We start from the raw sequence: 13,112 nt of genomic DNA on the forward strand, positions 1-13,112 counted from the left end.
CCAAGAGGAAACCATAAGATCAGAAGACCAAGAACTATGTGCTGGGATTAAAAATTGTGTAAGGCAGGGATGCTGTTTTTCGCTTTTACTGTTCAAGCTGTACATCCAAAAAGCAATGACAGAAATAAAAGAAAGATTGAAGAGTGTGATTAAGATTCAAGGTGAAAGGATACCAATGATAAGATTCGCTGATGACATTAGTATTCTCAGTGAAAGTGAAGAGGAATTACACGTTTTCTTGAATGGAATGAACAGTCTAATGAGTAAAGACTATGAACTGAGAGTAAATCGAAGAAAGACGAAGATAATGAGAAGCAGCAAAAATGAGAATAGCGACTGCTACTTAGGCAGCGAAATAACTCATGACGAACGGAGCAAGGAGGACATAGAAAGAAGACCAGCACTTTCAAAAAGGGCGTGCCTGGCCAAGGCAACTAGTGTCAGACATAGGCCTTAATTTGAGGAACAAATTTCTCAGCACAGCATGGCATGGTAGTGAAATATAGACTGTGGGAAAACCGTAACAGAAGAGAAACGAAGCATTTGAGATGGGGTGATTTTGAAAATCAGGTGTACTGATGAGATAAGGACTGAAGAGGTTCTCTGCAGAATTGTCGAAGCAAGGAACATACAGAAAGCACTAACAAAAAGAGGGGACAGGATGATTGGACATGTCTTAAGAAATCAAGGAATAACCTCCCTGGTACCAGAGGGAACGTAGACGCTAAAAACTCTAGGGAAATAACTGAGGACGTAGGGCGCAAGTGGTACTGTGCAACTGCTACTCTGATATGAAAAGGTTAGCGCAGAAGAGGAATTCGAGGTGGCGGTCAAACCAGACAGACTGAGAGAGAGAGAGAGAGAGAGAGAGAGAGAGAGAGAGAGAGAGAGAGAGAGAGACAGAGAGAAGCAGGATATGGGTACCTCACGTTATCAAGCCCAAGAGCAACATTCTCGGTAATTTGGATTTACTATAACTGCCATTTCCTGTCTGATTTCTTCACATTATTGCTGCAGCCACTTTCTTTAACTTTTTTGGGTCTCCTGCTGCCTCTCATTGCTGTATTCCATACTTTTTCTGAATTTTTTTTGTGTCTTCCTCATTCGTCGATATATTTATTCGTTCTGGTGAGCAGAATTTCTTCGCAGTTACCTAAAAATATGTAAATTTGTCTGTCTAACTTCTGTAATTAGCACTTTTCCCCCACAACTACCTATTGTAGTATTCACTATCGCTATATCTATGGTCTCGAAGAAATACACTCGTACATCTTCTTGAGTGAATTTCCATTCTGCTAACGGTTAGCTTCACCTTACTCTTGTCGTGGTGTTTAGTATTAACTGAAGGTAGTAGCAACATAGCCGTGGTTCATCCATCTTTGATAATTCTCTATTTTCCGCATAACGAACTTCCATGACTCAACGACTGTTACATGGTTACTAATAAACAAATTCGACTGCTTAGTCTGTCTCTATCGACCTAACGCGTTCCAAGCTTGCGCCTTTGTAAGCATTAAACAATGCAGGAGTAATCATTGTCACAGACTATGAGCTATTGACTTGCTCTATTTTTGTTGGTATTCTAGACGTCTTATATAGACTGTTACATGAGTTTTTGTTTCATTGCTCCCAGTGAATCCTTTTCACAACAGAAACTGGAAATATGCTGGGTGTGGAAGCGCCTTACATCGGTACATAACAATTACAGTCGCACAAACATTGCGTTGAACCGCAAACTTTGGTTCCCACGTTCGGTAGGACTTCCTGAAGAATGTTTCATTGCTAATACTAACAAAATGCAAAGAAGGTTGCTAACTCACCGTTTGCGACGCTACCGCTATAAAGCGTTAAGTCAGCGAGCTACAAGCGCGCAGAAACTTGACCGCTGTCGGTACGGGACAGGACGTGTTCTCCATCACCGTGCTGCCCAACTGAGCTGCCATTCTTAGTGCTGCAGTTGATGCGAGGCGCCGCACCTGTTCTCCTTTGCCGTGTCACTTTACCCAGTAAAGAACGCAGCTAGTTATCTGCCAACACAACCAACTTGAATCTTACATTTCCCTTAATATGACTGTTGATATGAACCAGCTTGAGCAAGTAAATGTAGTATCTATTCTTCAGAATAATGCGATTTGTAGTACGATGAATGTACAAAATTCCACACGCGGTCGCTTTATGGCCACAGATCCACAGTGAACCCCAAGAATCACAGTGGGTATTGAGGGCTGAAACACCTAGTCTGTACTGCGTGGGACTGCACGCAGTGACTGTACAGAATTAACGCCATTGGTAGAGTAGAGCAGAAATCAGTGACGTCAAACTGGACGAACGAGAATTTTAGGAAATTAAAGTTGTAACCCATTCACACACTCTGGTAATTAAACGACACGTGTATCTAATGTTCTGTTATTTTCAGAAAAGCCGCCTACTCCGAAGTATTGTGTACCGACGGAATGTGAATAAGTGTACTACTGAAAATTATTAAGCTAACGAAATACGCTGCGCTATTAACGATCGAGATAATAAAAATTATTTAACTGTCCGTTCACAACGTTGATGCCGATTGCTGACGTAACATGAAAAAGTGCATTGCCTAGAACTGTTTCTGTATTGACGGTGTGATTAATGTTACGAAGCGAAACAGTGACAAATTCATGATTTTATTATCTGACCACAGTGCTTTTGTGTTCGAATAATATGTTGCTATAAGTGCACGTAAGAACTTGATGATGGGCAGTAGGCCGATGGCTGCTTACATAAAGATTTAAACAGGGTAAACATGACATTTTTCAAATATCTACGAGCTGTGGATCACCACCTCCTACAAAGTAATTATGTTCAGTGATATCGAATAGCTAATGAGAATACGATTAATTTTAACTAAAATTTAATAAAACTAAAGTTGCCTAATGAAAAATACTGTCTCCAGCTCATGTCTGAGCAAAACTTATGAAACTGATTATGTTCTGTGAAAATGAGAATTTACGTAATAAGTACTGAAACTTTTGTAGGCAATGAAAATCGGTGCATACGCGAGAGCTCAGTGGAAAATGCGATACGTTGTAAAATCACTGAAACTTAATTCGCATAACACTGAACACTCTGTAATAATTCAGAAGCTACGTTTCATTCACTAAGTGTGACACGTGATACAACAGTGATAGAGGAGCGTTACTTCATTATAATAATTACTGTTTTCTGTATTTAGCACTATTTCCTTTCAATACACAAAACTCATTACCTGAAAAATAATGAATGAACACTGAATACGTAAGAATCAGCAACAGTTGAGTCAGGCAACGCCGAACGTCCGAAAGCCGAGAATCACACAACGTACAGATAAATACATAAATTTATGTAACACTGTTGAAATAAATTATGTACTGTTGTATTTCCAGACAAACGCCCGATTTAAGTGATTAATAAGTCTCTTTTTTCAGAATGGCACTGAAAGTAGTTGAATTTGCAAAATTAATCAACACTGTCAGGTAAACTGTAAAGTTTCTCTTTTCACTGAGCTAATAACATTTAAGATTTACTGTTTGTGTCTTTAATGAATCTAAAATGCAAGTTATTTTGTTTATGTGATACTCGGTTATTAAAATGACAGGAAAAGGGTCCTACGGTTGGCAGTGATTGCTTGGGCTGGTTACTAACGCTGAATAAATTTGAAGTTAATAAAATACCGATAAAGGTCAGCTGCTGATTCTTATACGCTGGAAAGTCTTTTACGTTCTAAATTTCTGGAATGGCAGTCTTACTTTGAAGTGGAATTGTTGTAGGCGAGGCGTGGTGATTTGATCACGAGATTTGTTAGACAACGTGCTCTTCGACACATTCATGAGAAAAATTAAATATATCTGACGATACGGTACTCTTCCTCAGTTAATACTTTCGAAACTATTCCCAAATAAGTGGAGTACTATGGCTCATACTATTGCTCGTTATCTTCACAATGCCTTGCCCAACATTTTATCACGACGAAGTTTGTAGACCAAGTTTTGCATGCGCTTTCACGATTACATATGTCTCGCCTCACTCACTTTTAATTTGCATTCCTGTCTGTGCGCGCTCTCGGTGATAGTGCCATGTCTGTAATATATTTTTATTATACATAATAAAAATCCTTTTCCCAACCTGTTACTGCTCTTCTTTACCATATAGTTTTTAATGATTTGCAGTACATTTGTGCTACAGTATTCCAAATAAGTGTTGACAGATAGTCTTGACAATAAACTGACGAAATATATATGTTTGTAATCTGAAATTACTCTTAAAACGTGGAAAGAAAACATGTGAAAAATATGAAGTATCGTGTAGTGTTATAAAGTAACTGTCTTGCAGGGTTCTTCATACAAAATCAGAGTAATGTAATTGTCTTGGAAAGTAAGTCAATCACTGAAGGTTAAAAGTTTATGCATACCACCCCTGGGACCACCACAGACATTCTGGCTGGTGCGTTTAATGTCTGAATGTCTTTGGCAGTTACAACAAAAGTTGATACACTCCAGATCAACTCACACTGAAACAAATCACCAGTAAACAAGCAACCGTACAGAGACGACAGAATAGACACACAATGGGATGCTGATCTCATTCCCAATAAACGCATGCAATGCAAGGAACCTGAGACAAATAATTCAAATGATAAACATAATAGAATGTAAGGCGGCAGAAAGGAGGCAAGGGATCGATATTGCAAGCAACTCAGAACTATGAATATAAATCAAAGCTACATTATGCGCAGATTCTCGGTGCAACAAATACTGTACGGGATATCCCGGGAGAAATGGTCATCATTCAGGGATATGACAGGAACTATCACTTGAAGTCAAAAACTCCATAAACTCCATATGGATATACACGCATTCAGGACTCCTAGATAGAACACACGTGACCCATATTGCTATTTATTCTCTGCATTATAGAGTACACTGTAAACATTACACTGTATCGATTCAAAAATACATATTTTTTAACATATTCACATCTAAACATTTCGTACACGTCACGTTACAGCTGTTGTATATTTCACAATAAATGTTCGAATATCCCATGGTCAAATTCATTACATTTGTGTGTTCTATGGAGAACATTAGTTGCTTGTCTCAGTGCCTTGCACGTTCCTTAATTAGGGCGGCAGCCTGGAAGATGTGAAAAGTATGACCAAGTAGTTCATCTCGAGCATTCACATTTTGTTTATACACCTCAGAATTCATCCAAACCAACTAACGAAAATTTAATGGCGTAAGGACTGGCTACCTTGATGGCCACTTAATTGTACCACTACGGTCAGTCCAGTGATTGGGGTAAGGGCGGTCAAATACGGAACGGCTCCATCATGCTGCAAATATATCGCAGTCCGTGTGGCCAAAGGAACGTCATCACGGCGTTCAACAAAGGAATTTTCCAAAAACTGCAAATAATTCTGTCCCCCATTCCATCTTCTAAAATGACTGGATCTATCAATAATATAACGATCATGCCGCATCAAACATTGATCGAAAAATTAACTTGGAAATTTGTTTCCATTGTAGCGCGTGGATTTTCTTACGATCATCGAAGATTATTACGTGTGTTGTTGATTCCATTCCGTGTAAATGTGGCTTCATCAGTGAATAGTGTTAATGAAAGCATATGACGATTTACATTTAACAGGAGACAAAATTAAAATCGTGTGGCATTGTTGGCAATGTGAAGACTGGACACGGTGCATTTGAAATGGGCACAAGTTTTCCGCCTGTAGTGTTCGCCGCAGATGTATACGTGAGACACGTGCAGAAAGTCGCCGTGTGCTCGTAGTAGAACTACACTGCCACATTTCAACGTTGTGCTACTATTCCTGCGCAGGTTGTTGAACTACACGTTCAGAAGAAAAATGGGAATTTGGAAGACTATCTGTTTCAACAAATGTGGCGAAAACTCCTGTAAACACTCTGCGAATAGGAATTCGAGGTGTCGGAAAGCGACTGGCACCGCAGAAGCCGTAAACATACACTATTTGTGTACATTTTTCGTTAGTGCAGATGTGTGGCATTTTAGCCAGAGCGTGTACAAAAACAGTTAAGCGATGATTCTCTCTGATAAATTCTGAATTCCTCGCACTACTTCACTCACAATACGTCACTTACAACTGGGTGTTCTGCGGGATAGTTTAATGGCAGAAAGACATCCCGAGCAAAGAGACTGAAAGCAACGAGTTAGGTTTGGCTAGAAATAATCGTCAAAGAGGCAGGGTGAGTAAGACACACATGCGTGCGCCAGTTACCGGAAAACAAATGTAGGTTAAATGAGTTCGATCTCGGACAGCATTCGAAATAGGGTACAAGTCCATATTAAATTTCTTGCTTCAAATGGGCGTTCATGTTATATACCGGAAAATCTGACCATTCCTCCTGGGACACAATGTATAACATACGGAAGATTACAGAATACAAAGGTATTATTATCTAAAAACCGCAAACTTATGCCATTGCCTATCCTCTCCCAGCAAACCCTTGAAAATGAAATATGTCATCATCACTTTGCTGCGCGGGATTAGCCGAGCGGTCTTAGGTGCTGCAGACATGGACTGTGCAGCTGTTCCCGGCAGAGGTTCGAGTTCTCCCTCGGGCATGGCTGTGTTTGTTTGTCCTTAGGATAATTTAGGTTAAGTACTGTGTAAGGTTAGGGTCTGATGACCTTAGCAGTTAAGTCCCATAAGATTTCACACACATTTGAACATTCGTCATCACTTTCTTTGGGCCTCTGTACTACTCCAACACGGGGTCGGCCTTGTTTTTATGGATTTATCAATTTTAGTGTCAGAGGGTGGCCAGATGCCCTTCCTGTCGTCACCTTGTGCCCCCAGGACGGAATCAGTGTACCCATCTGTCTGCGTCTAGTTGTTGTTGTTGTTGTGGTCTTCAGTCCTGAGACTGGTTTGATGCAGCTCTCCATGCTACTCTATCCTGTACAAGCTTCTTCATCTCCCAGTACCTACTGCAACTTACATCCTTCTGAATCTGCTTAGTGTATTCATCTCTTGGTCTCCCTCTACGATTTTTACCCTCCACGCTGCCCTCCAATGCTAAATTTGTGATTCCTTGATGCCTCAAAACATGTCCTACCAACCGGTCCCTTCTTCTAAAGTTGTGCCACAAACTTCTCTTCTCCCCAATCCTATTCAATACCTCCTCATTAGTTACGTGATCTACCCACCTTATCTTCAGCATTCTTCTGTAGCACCACATCTCGAAAGCTTCTATTCTCTTCTTGTCCAAACTAGTTATCGTCCATGTTTCACTTCCATACATGGCTACACTCCATACAAATACTTTCAGAAACGACTTCCTGACACTTAAATCTATACTCGATGTTAACAAATTCCTCTTCTTCAGAAACGATTTCCTTGCTATTGCTAGTCTACATTTTATATCCTCTCTACTTCGACCATCATCACTTATTTTACTCCCTAAATAGCAAAACTCCTTTACTACTTTAAGTGTCTCATTTCCTAATCCAATTCCCTCAGCATCACCCGATTTAATTTGACTACATTCCATTATCCTCGTTTTGCTTTTGTTGATGTTCATCTTATATCCTCCTTTCAAGACACTGTCCATTCCGTTCAACAGCTCTTCCAAGTCCTTTGCTGTCTCTGACAGAATTACAATGTCATCGGTGAACCTCAAAGTTTTTACTTCTTCTCCATGAATTTTAATACCTACTCCGAATTTTTCTTTTGTTTCCTTTACTGCTTGCTTAATATACAGATTGAATAACATCGGGGAGAGGCTACAACCCTGTCTCACTCCTTTCCCAACCACTGCTTCACTTTCATGCCCCTCGACTCTTATAACTACCATCTGGTTTCTGTACAAATTGTAAATAGCCTTTCGCTCCCTGTACTTTACCCCTGCCACCTTCAGAATTTGAAAGAGAGTATTCCAGTTAACATTGTCAAAAGCTTTCTCTAAGTCTACAAATGCTAGAAACGTAGGTTTGCCTTTTCTTAATCTTTCTTGTAAGATAAGTCGTAAGGTTAGTATTGCCTCACGTGTTCCAACATTTCTACGGAATCCAAACTGATCTTCCCCGAGGTCCGCTTCTACCAGTTTTTCCATTCGTCTGTAAAGAATTCGCGTTAGTATTTTGCAGCTGTGACTTATTAAACTGATAGTTCGGTAATTTTCACATCTGTCAACACCTGCTTTCTTTGGGATTGGAATTATTATATTCTTCTTGAAGTCTGAGGGAATTTCGCCTGTCTCATACACCTTGCTCACCAGATGGTAGAGTTTTGTCATGACTGGCTCTCCCAATGCCATCAGTAGTTCTAATGGAATGTTGTCTACTCCCGGGGCCTTGTTTCGACTCAGGTCTTTCAGTGCTCTGTCAAACTCTTCACGCAGTATTATATCTCCCATTTCGTCTTCATCTACATCCTCTTCCATTTCAATAATATTGTCCTAAAGTACATTGCCCTTGTATAAACCCTCTATATACTCCTTCCACCTTTCTGCCTTCCCTTCTTTGCTTAGAACTGGGTTGCCATCTGAGCTCTTGATATTCATACAAGTGGTTCTCTTCTCTCCAAAGGTCTCTTTAATTTTCCTGTAGGCAGTATCTATCTTACCCCTAGTGAGACAAGCCTCTACATCCTTACATTTGTCCTCTAGCCATCCCTGCTTAGCCATTTTGCACTTCCTGTCGATCTCATTTTTGAGACGTTTGTATTCCTTTTTGCCTGCTTCATTTACTGCATTTTTATATTTTCTCCTTTCATCAATTAAATTCAATATTTCTTCTGTTACCCAAGGATTTCTGCTAGCCCTCGTCTTTTTACTTACTTGATCGTCTGCTGCCTTCACTACTGCGTCTAGTATAAACCATGAAATAGTGCGCACGTTTACAAATGTCGGCGAGTCGTGTAAATGGGGCGGGACGTGGAGACCAGCGCGGTGTTCACCTAGAGGGATGTGGAAAACCGCCTAAAAGCCACATCCCAGCTGGCTAGCACACCGTCCCTCATCGTTAATCCGCTGGGCTGTTCGATCCGAGGCCGGCGGGCCTACCCAAGTCTAGGTAGCGGCGCGTTACCGCTCTCGGCTAACCTGGGGGGTTCTGGAAAATGAAACATGTGAAAATGAATTATATACACTTACACTTTTACAGTAATGTTCAGACTGGTTACAAATTCCTAGCAGTGGCAATTGCAGGGCTGGTGAACGCGCCTGCAGTTCCCGCGTCCCCAGCCACGTCGTCGGCGACGGCCACATCGACGCCGCCGTCCAGTGGCACGGTTCCCGGCCCCACCGCCAGCACCGCCTCCGGGCGACCGCGGCCGCGGCTGACGCGCCAGGCGGCGGTGCAGCTGGACGACTTCCTGCCGCCCCCGATGCCGCCGTCTCCTCCACCCCCGCCGCCCCCGGCGCCGGCACCGCCCCTCCCGCAGGTGCTGCCGCCGCCCCCGCGACTGCTGACCACCATCCCGTCCTCTGGGGAGGCTGAGCTGCTGGAGGAGGAGGCGGAAGAGGAGGAGCGTGCTGCCCTGCTGCCTCCACAGACCGCGGCCACCACCACCACCACAGCCACGAAACCCGCCACCACGCCCTGCTATGCCGTCCTCCATACTGGGCCGCCACACACAACCAAGGTATCCTCTCTGCAAATATACTACTTGCTGTCCACATGTCTGTTCTAGAGACACTGCTGAGGGTGTGGCCTGTTTTTGAAAGATTTTATTATCTACATGTGGTGCCTGTTCTTTTTGACATGTCCTGCAGTCAACATGAATAAAAACACGAAGGGATTCAAAACATTCGCTGGCAGTGGGCATTGATTTATATCAATGGGACAAGTCGAAAATTTGTGCCAGAGCGGAATTCAAATCCTGATCTCCTAGATAGGTAGATGCGCTGAGCTCTACGCCATCCGGACACAGTGGCCACCACAACAGCACGGACGCCTCCCGTCAGATCCAAATTCTTACATCACATAGAAATGCCGAGCGGTTCTAGGCGCTACAGTCTGGAACCGCGCGACCGCTACAGTCGCATTTTCGAATCGTGCCTCGGGCATGGATGTGTGTGATGTCCTTAGGTTAGTTACGTTTAAGTAGTTCTAAGTTCTAGAGGACTGTTGACCTCAGAAGTTAAGTCTCATAGTGCTCAGGGGCATTTAAAGCTTCCCATAGGAGAGACCGTTCGCCTGGTGCAAGTCTTTGGAGTTGACGCCACTTCGGCGACTTGCGTGTCGATGGGGACGAAATGATGATGATAAGGACAACACAACACCCAGTCCCTGAGCGGAGAAAATCGCTGACCCAGCCGGGAATCTAACCCGGGCCGTTAGGTATGAAATTCTGTCGCGCTGACCACTCAGCTACCAGAGTCGGACTTACACCACATAATACTGAAGTAGTGCCCATGCTCAGACACCATACATGAAATTAATTACAACGGTGATGGCTGCATTTTTGGACGAAATTAGTGATGGTGAAAGTATAAGTATCTACAACACGACGACCTGTCTGGCGTAGCGCTGATAAATTATATACACAAACATTCCTTGTCGATCACTCTATCCATTAATGAAAACCAATCGAAATCGGTAGTTGCTGCGATCACTTCAACCTACAGACAGAAAAACGCGGCGAGGGACTTCAGTTTAGCAATCTGTATAGACGTATCATATAAAATCTATTTGTACATTTTATCGTAAAACTGTCATTTCAGGAAAGAAAGTACATGAGATAAATTAGGTAGTAAAGAAAGAAAGAGAGAGAGAGATAGATAGAGAGACACACACACAGAGAGAGAGAGAGAGAGAGAGAGAGAGAGAGAGAGAGAGAGACAGTGAGAATGAGAGAAAAATAGAGAGACAGAGACAGAGAGAGAGAGAAAGAGAGAGAAAGAGCGACAGTGAGAGAGAAATCAAAACAGAAAGATACCATGAGAGAGAGAGAGAGATAATGGTTTTACCTACACGGGTTTCACGACTTGCTAAGCTCTCAGCTACCTTAGAAAGAGTTGTTCTCCAGAGTCTCTTCAGGCATGACACAGTTGCACAAGTTGTATCATACCCCTCTGAACAACTCTGAAGATGTTTCATAGACTTCTTGTCAAGAGGCACTTATAAGTTTCAGCATGAGCATGGTACACGAACCTTTTTACTTGACCCTACAAGCAGACATTTGGCATGTCTAAACCATCTTCCCAACCCCGAGGCTCACAGATATCACCAGTCGTCCATATGATGATCTTTCATTTGGTGTATTATAAATAATTGTATCAGATGAGTGACAAAAAGTTCTCATACAGAGTCGTACGAGGCAGTGCTAGTAGCTAGTAACTTCATGATACGCCTTGGCCGTGTGCCGAATTGTGTGATATGTACTGGTCGCGTGTCGAGCTATGTGACACACCTAGTCCTTGTATCGAGTTGTCTGATACAGCTTCACCTTGTTTCGGGATCTGTCATACATCTTAATCTCTTACACACACACACACACACACACACACACACACACACACACACACAGGATGACTGATGATGTACTGGGTACAATCAAATACTGATGTCGAGAGTTTAGCGTATACACACATTCTACTTCTACATGTAAATCAATGCTCCGCATGGCACCTGATGGTGTGTGTTGGAGGGTACTTCTGCTAACACCATCCGTTCACGCCTTCCGTATTCCGTTCGCAAATGGCGCGTAGGAAAAGTGACTGTCGGTAAACCTCTTTAGCAGCTCTAATTTCTTGAATTTTCTCTTTGTGGTCACTTCGTGAGACGTCTGTGGGAGGAAGTAATTTGGTGTCAGTCTTCTTGGAACATAATATCTCAGAATATCAATGGCAAACCACTCCGTGATGCGCAACACTTTCGTGTGGTATCTGACACTGGAGTTTGTCAAGCATCTCTGTAATGTTTCCACGTCGACAAAACGATCCCGTGACGAAACGCACTGCTCTTCTTTGGGTCTTCTCTATCTCTTCTGTCAGTCCTACCTGGTAGGCGTGCAAAAGTGATGAGCAGTGGTCGTGAATCGATGGAACAAATGTTTTGTAAGCCACTTATTTCGTTGATGAAATACATTTCCTTAACATTCTTCCCATGAACTCAGTCTAGCGTCTGCTTTTCCTGGTATTTGTTTTATGTTCCACTGCACTTTTAAGGTCACCCCGAATATTAACCATAGGAATTTGTCGTAAGTGGTGTAGCTGAACAAAGTGCATTTTCCCTTCTATGTACGTGCAATATGTTACGTTTATGTACGATCCAGGTCAACTGCCGTGTTGTGTCTAGTGACGTGACGCAAGTATTGGGCTTGGGTGTAATTGTAATGCACAGCGGCATAGGCGTTCGAAAGAAGGGGTGAGAGGGTGCATTTGCCACCCTCTCCCACCCCTGTACTCTGGAGTAAAAAGTTTTCAATCGTATAGTGACTGTGTAAACATTATTTTTCTAAAAAATAACAACCTTTTTTGGTCACCTATAATATTTAGTTCTTAAAGCACTACGTTTGGAAACTGATTAACTCATTAATAAAAAATGGCAATTTAATGATTTTCTCCTCCCATCTCCCAAACTCCCACACTCCCCCCCCCCAACCCCCCCCCCCCCCCTCTTCTCCGGAATTTGGAATTTTCTCCTCAGACGACCACGTGTCATACTTAAATAACTTCTGTACGGTGGCTGTCTAGCTGCAGGTGAAGACAACTCGAGTAGGGAATGGCCTTGAGGGTATAGGAAAGCATACGTGAATGTGAACTGGTAAAAGTACAGGGCTATTACAAATGATTGAAGCGATTTCATAAATTCACTGTAGCTCCATTCATTGACATATGGTCACGACACACTACAGATAAGTAGAAAAACTCATAAAGTTTTGTTCGGTTGAAGCTGCACTACAGATTTCTGCCGCCAGAGCGCTCGAGAGCGCAGTGAGACACAATGGCGACAGGAGCCGAGAAAGCATATGTCGTGCTTGAAATGCACTCACATCAGTCAGTCATAACAGTGCAACGACACTTCAGGACAAAGTTCAACAAAGATCCACCAACTGCTAACTCCATTCGGCGATGGTATGCACAGTTTAAAGCTTCTGGATGCCTCTGTAAGGG

The 13,112-nt window shown here is 42.5% G+C and overlaps 1 protein-coding gene across 1 annotated transcript in view; it reads left to right on the forward strand.

The window, feature by feature from the left end:
- LOC124622850 (lutropin-choriogonadotropic hormone receptor-like) overlaps positions 1-9,685 on the forward strand; it is a 410,889-nt gene extending 401,204 nt beyond the window's left edge. The window contains exons 21-22 of the mRNA XM_047148642.1: positions 9,201-9,307; positions 9,437-9,685. Coding sequence (XP_047004598.1) covers positions 9,201-9,307; positions 9,437-9,685 — 356 coding nt within the window. The remainder of the gene's footprint in view (positions 1-9,200; positions 9,308-9,436) is intronic.
- The last annotated feature ends 3,427 nt before the right edge of the window (positions 9,686-13,112 follow it).

This window comes from Schistocerca americana, chromosome 7, assembly GCF_021461395.2.
Source record: "Schistocerca americana isolate TAMUIC-IGC-003095 chromosome 7, iqSchAmer2.1, whole genome shotgun sequence".
NCBI lineage: Eukaryota > Metazoa > Arthropoda > Insecta > Orthoptera > Acrididae > Schistocerca > Schistocerca americana.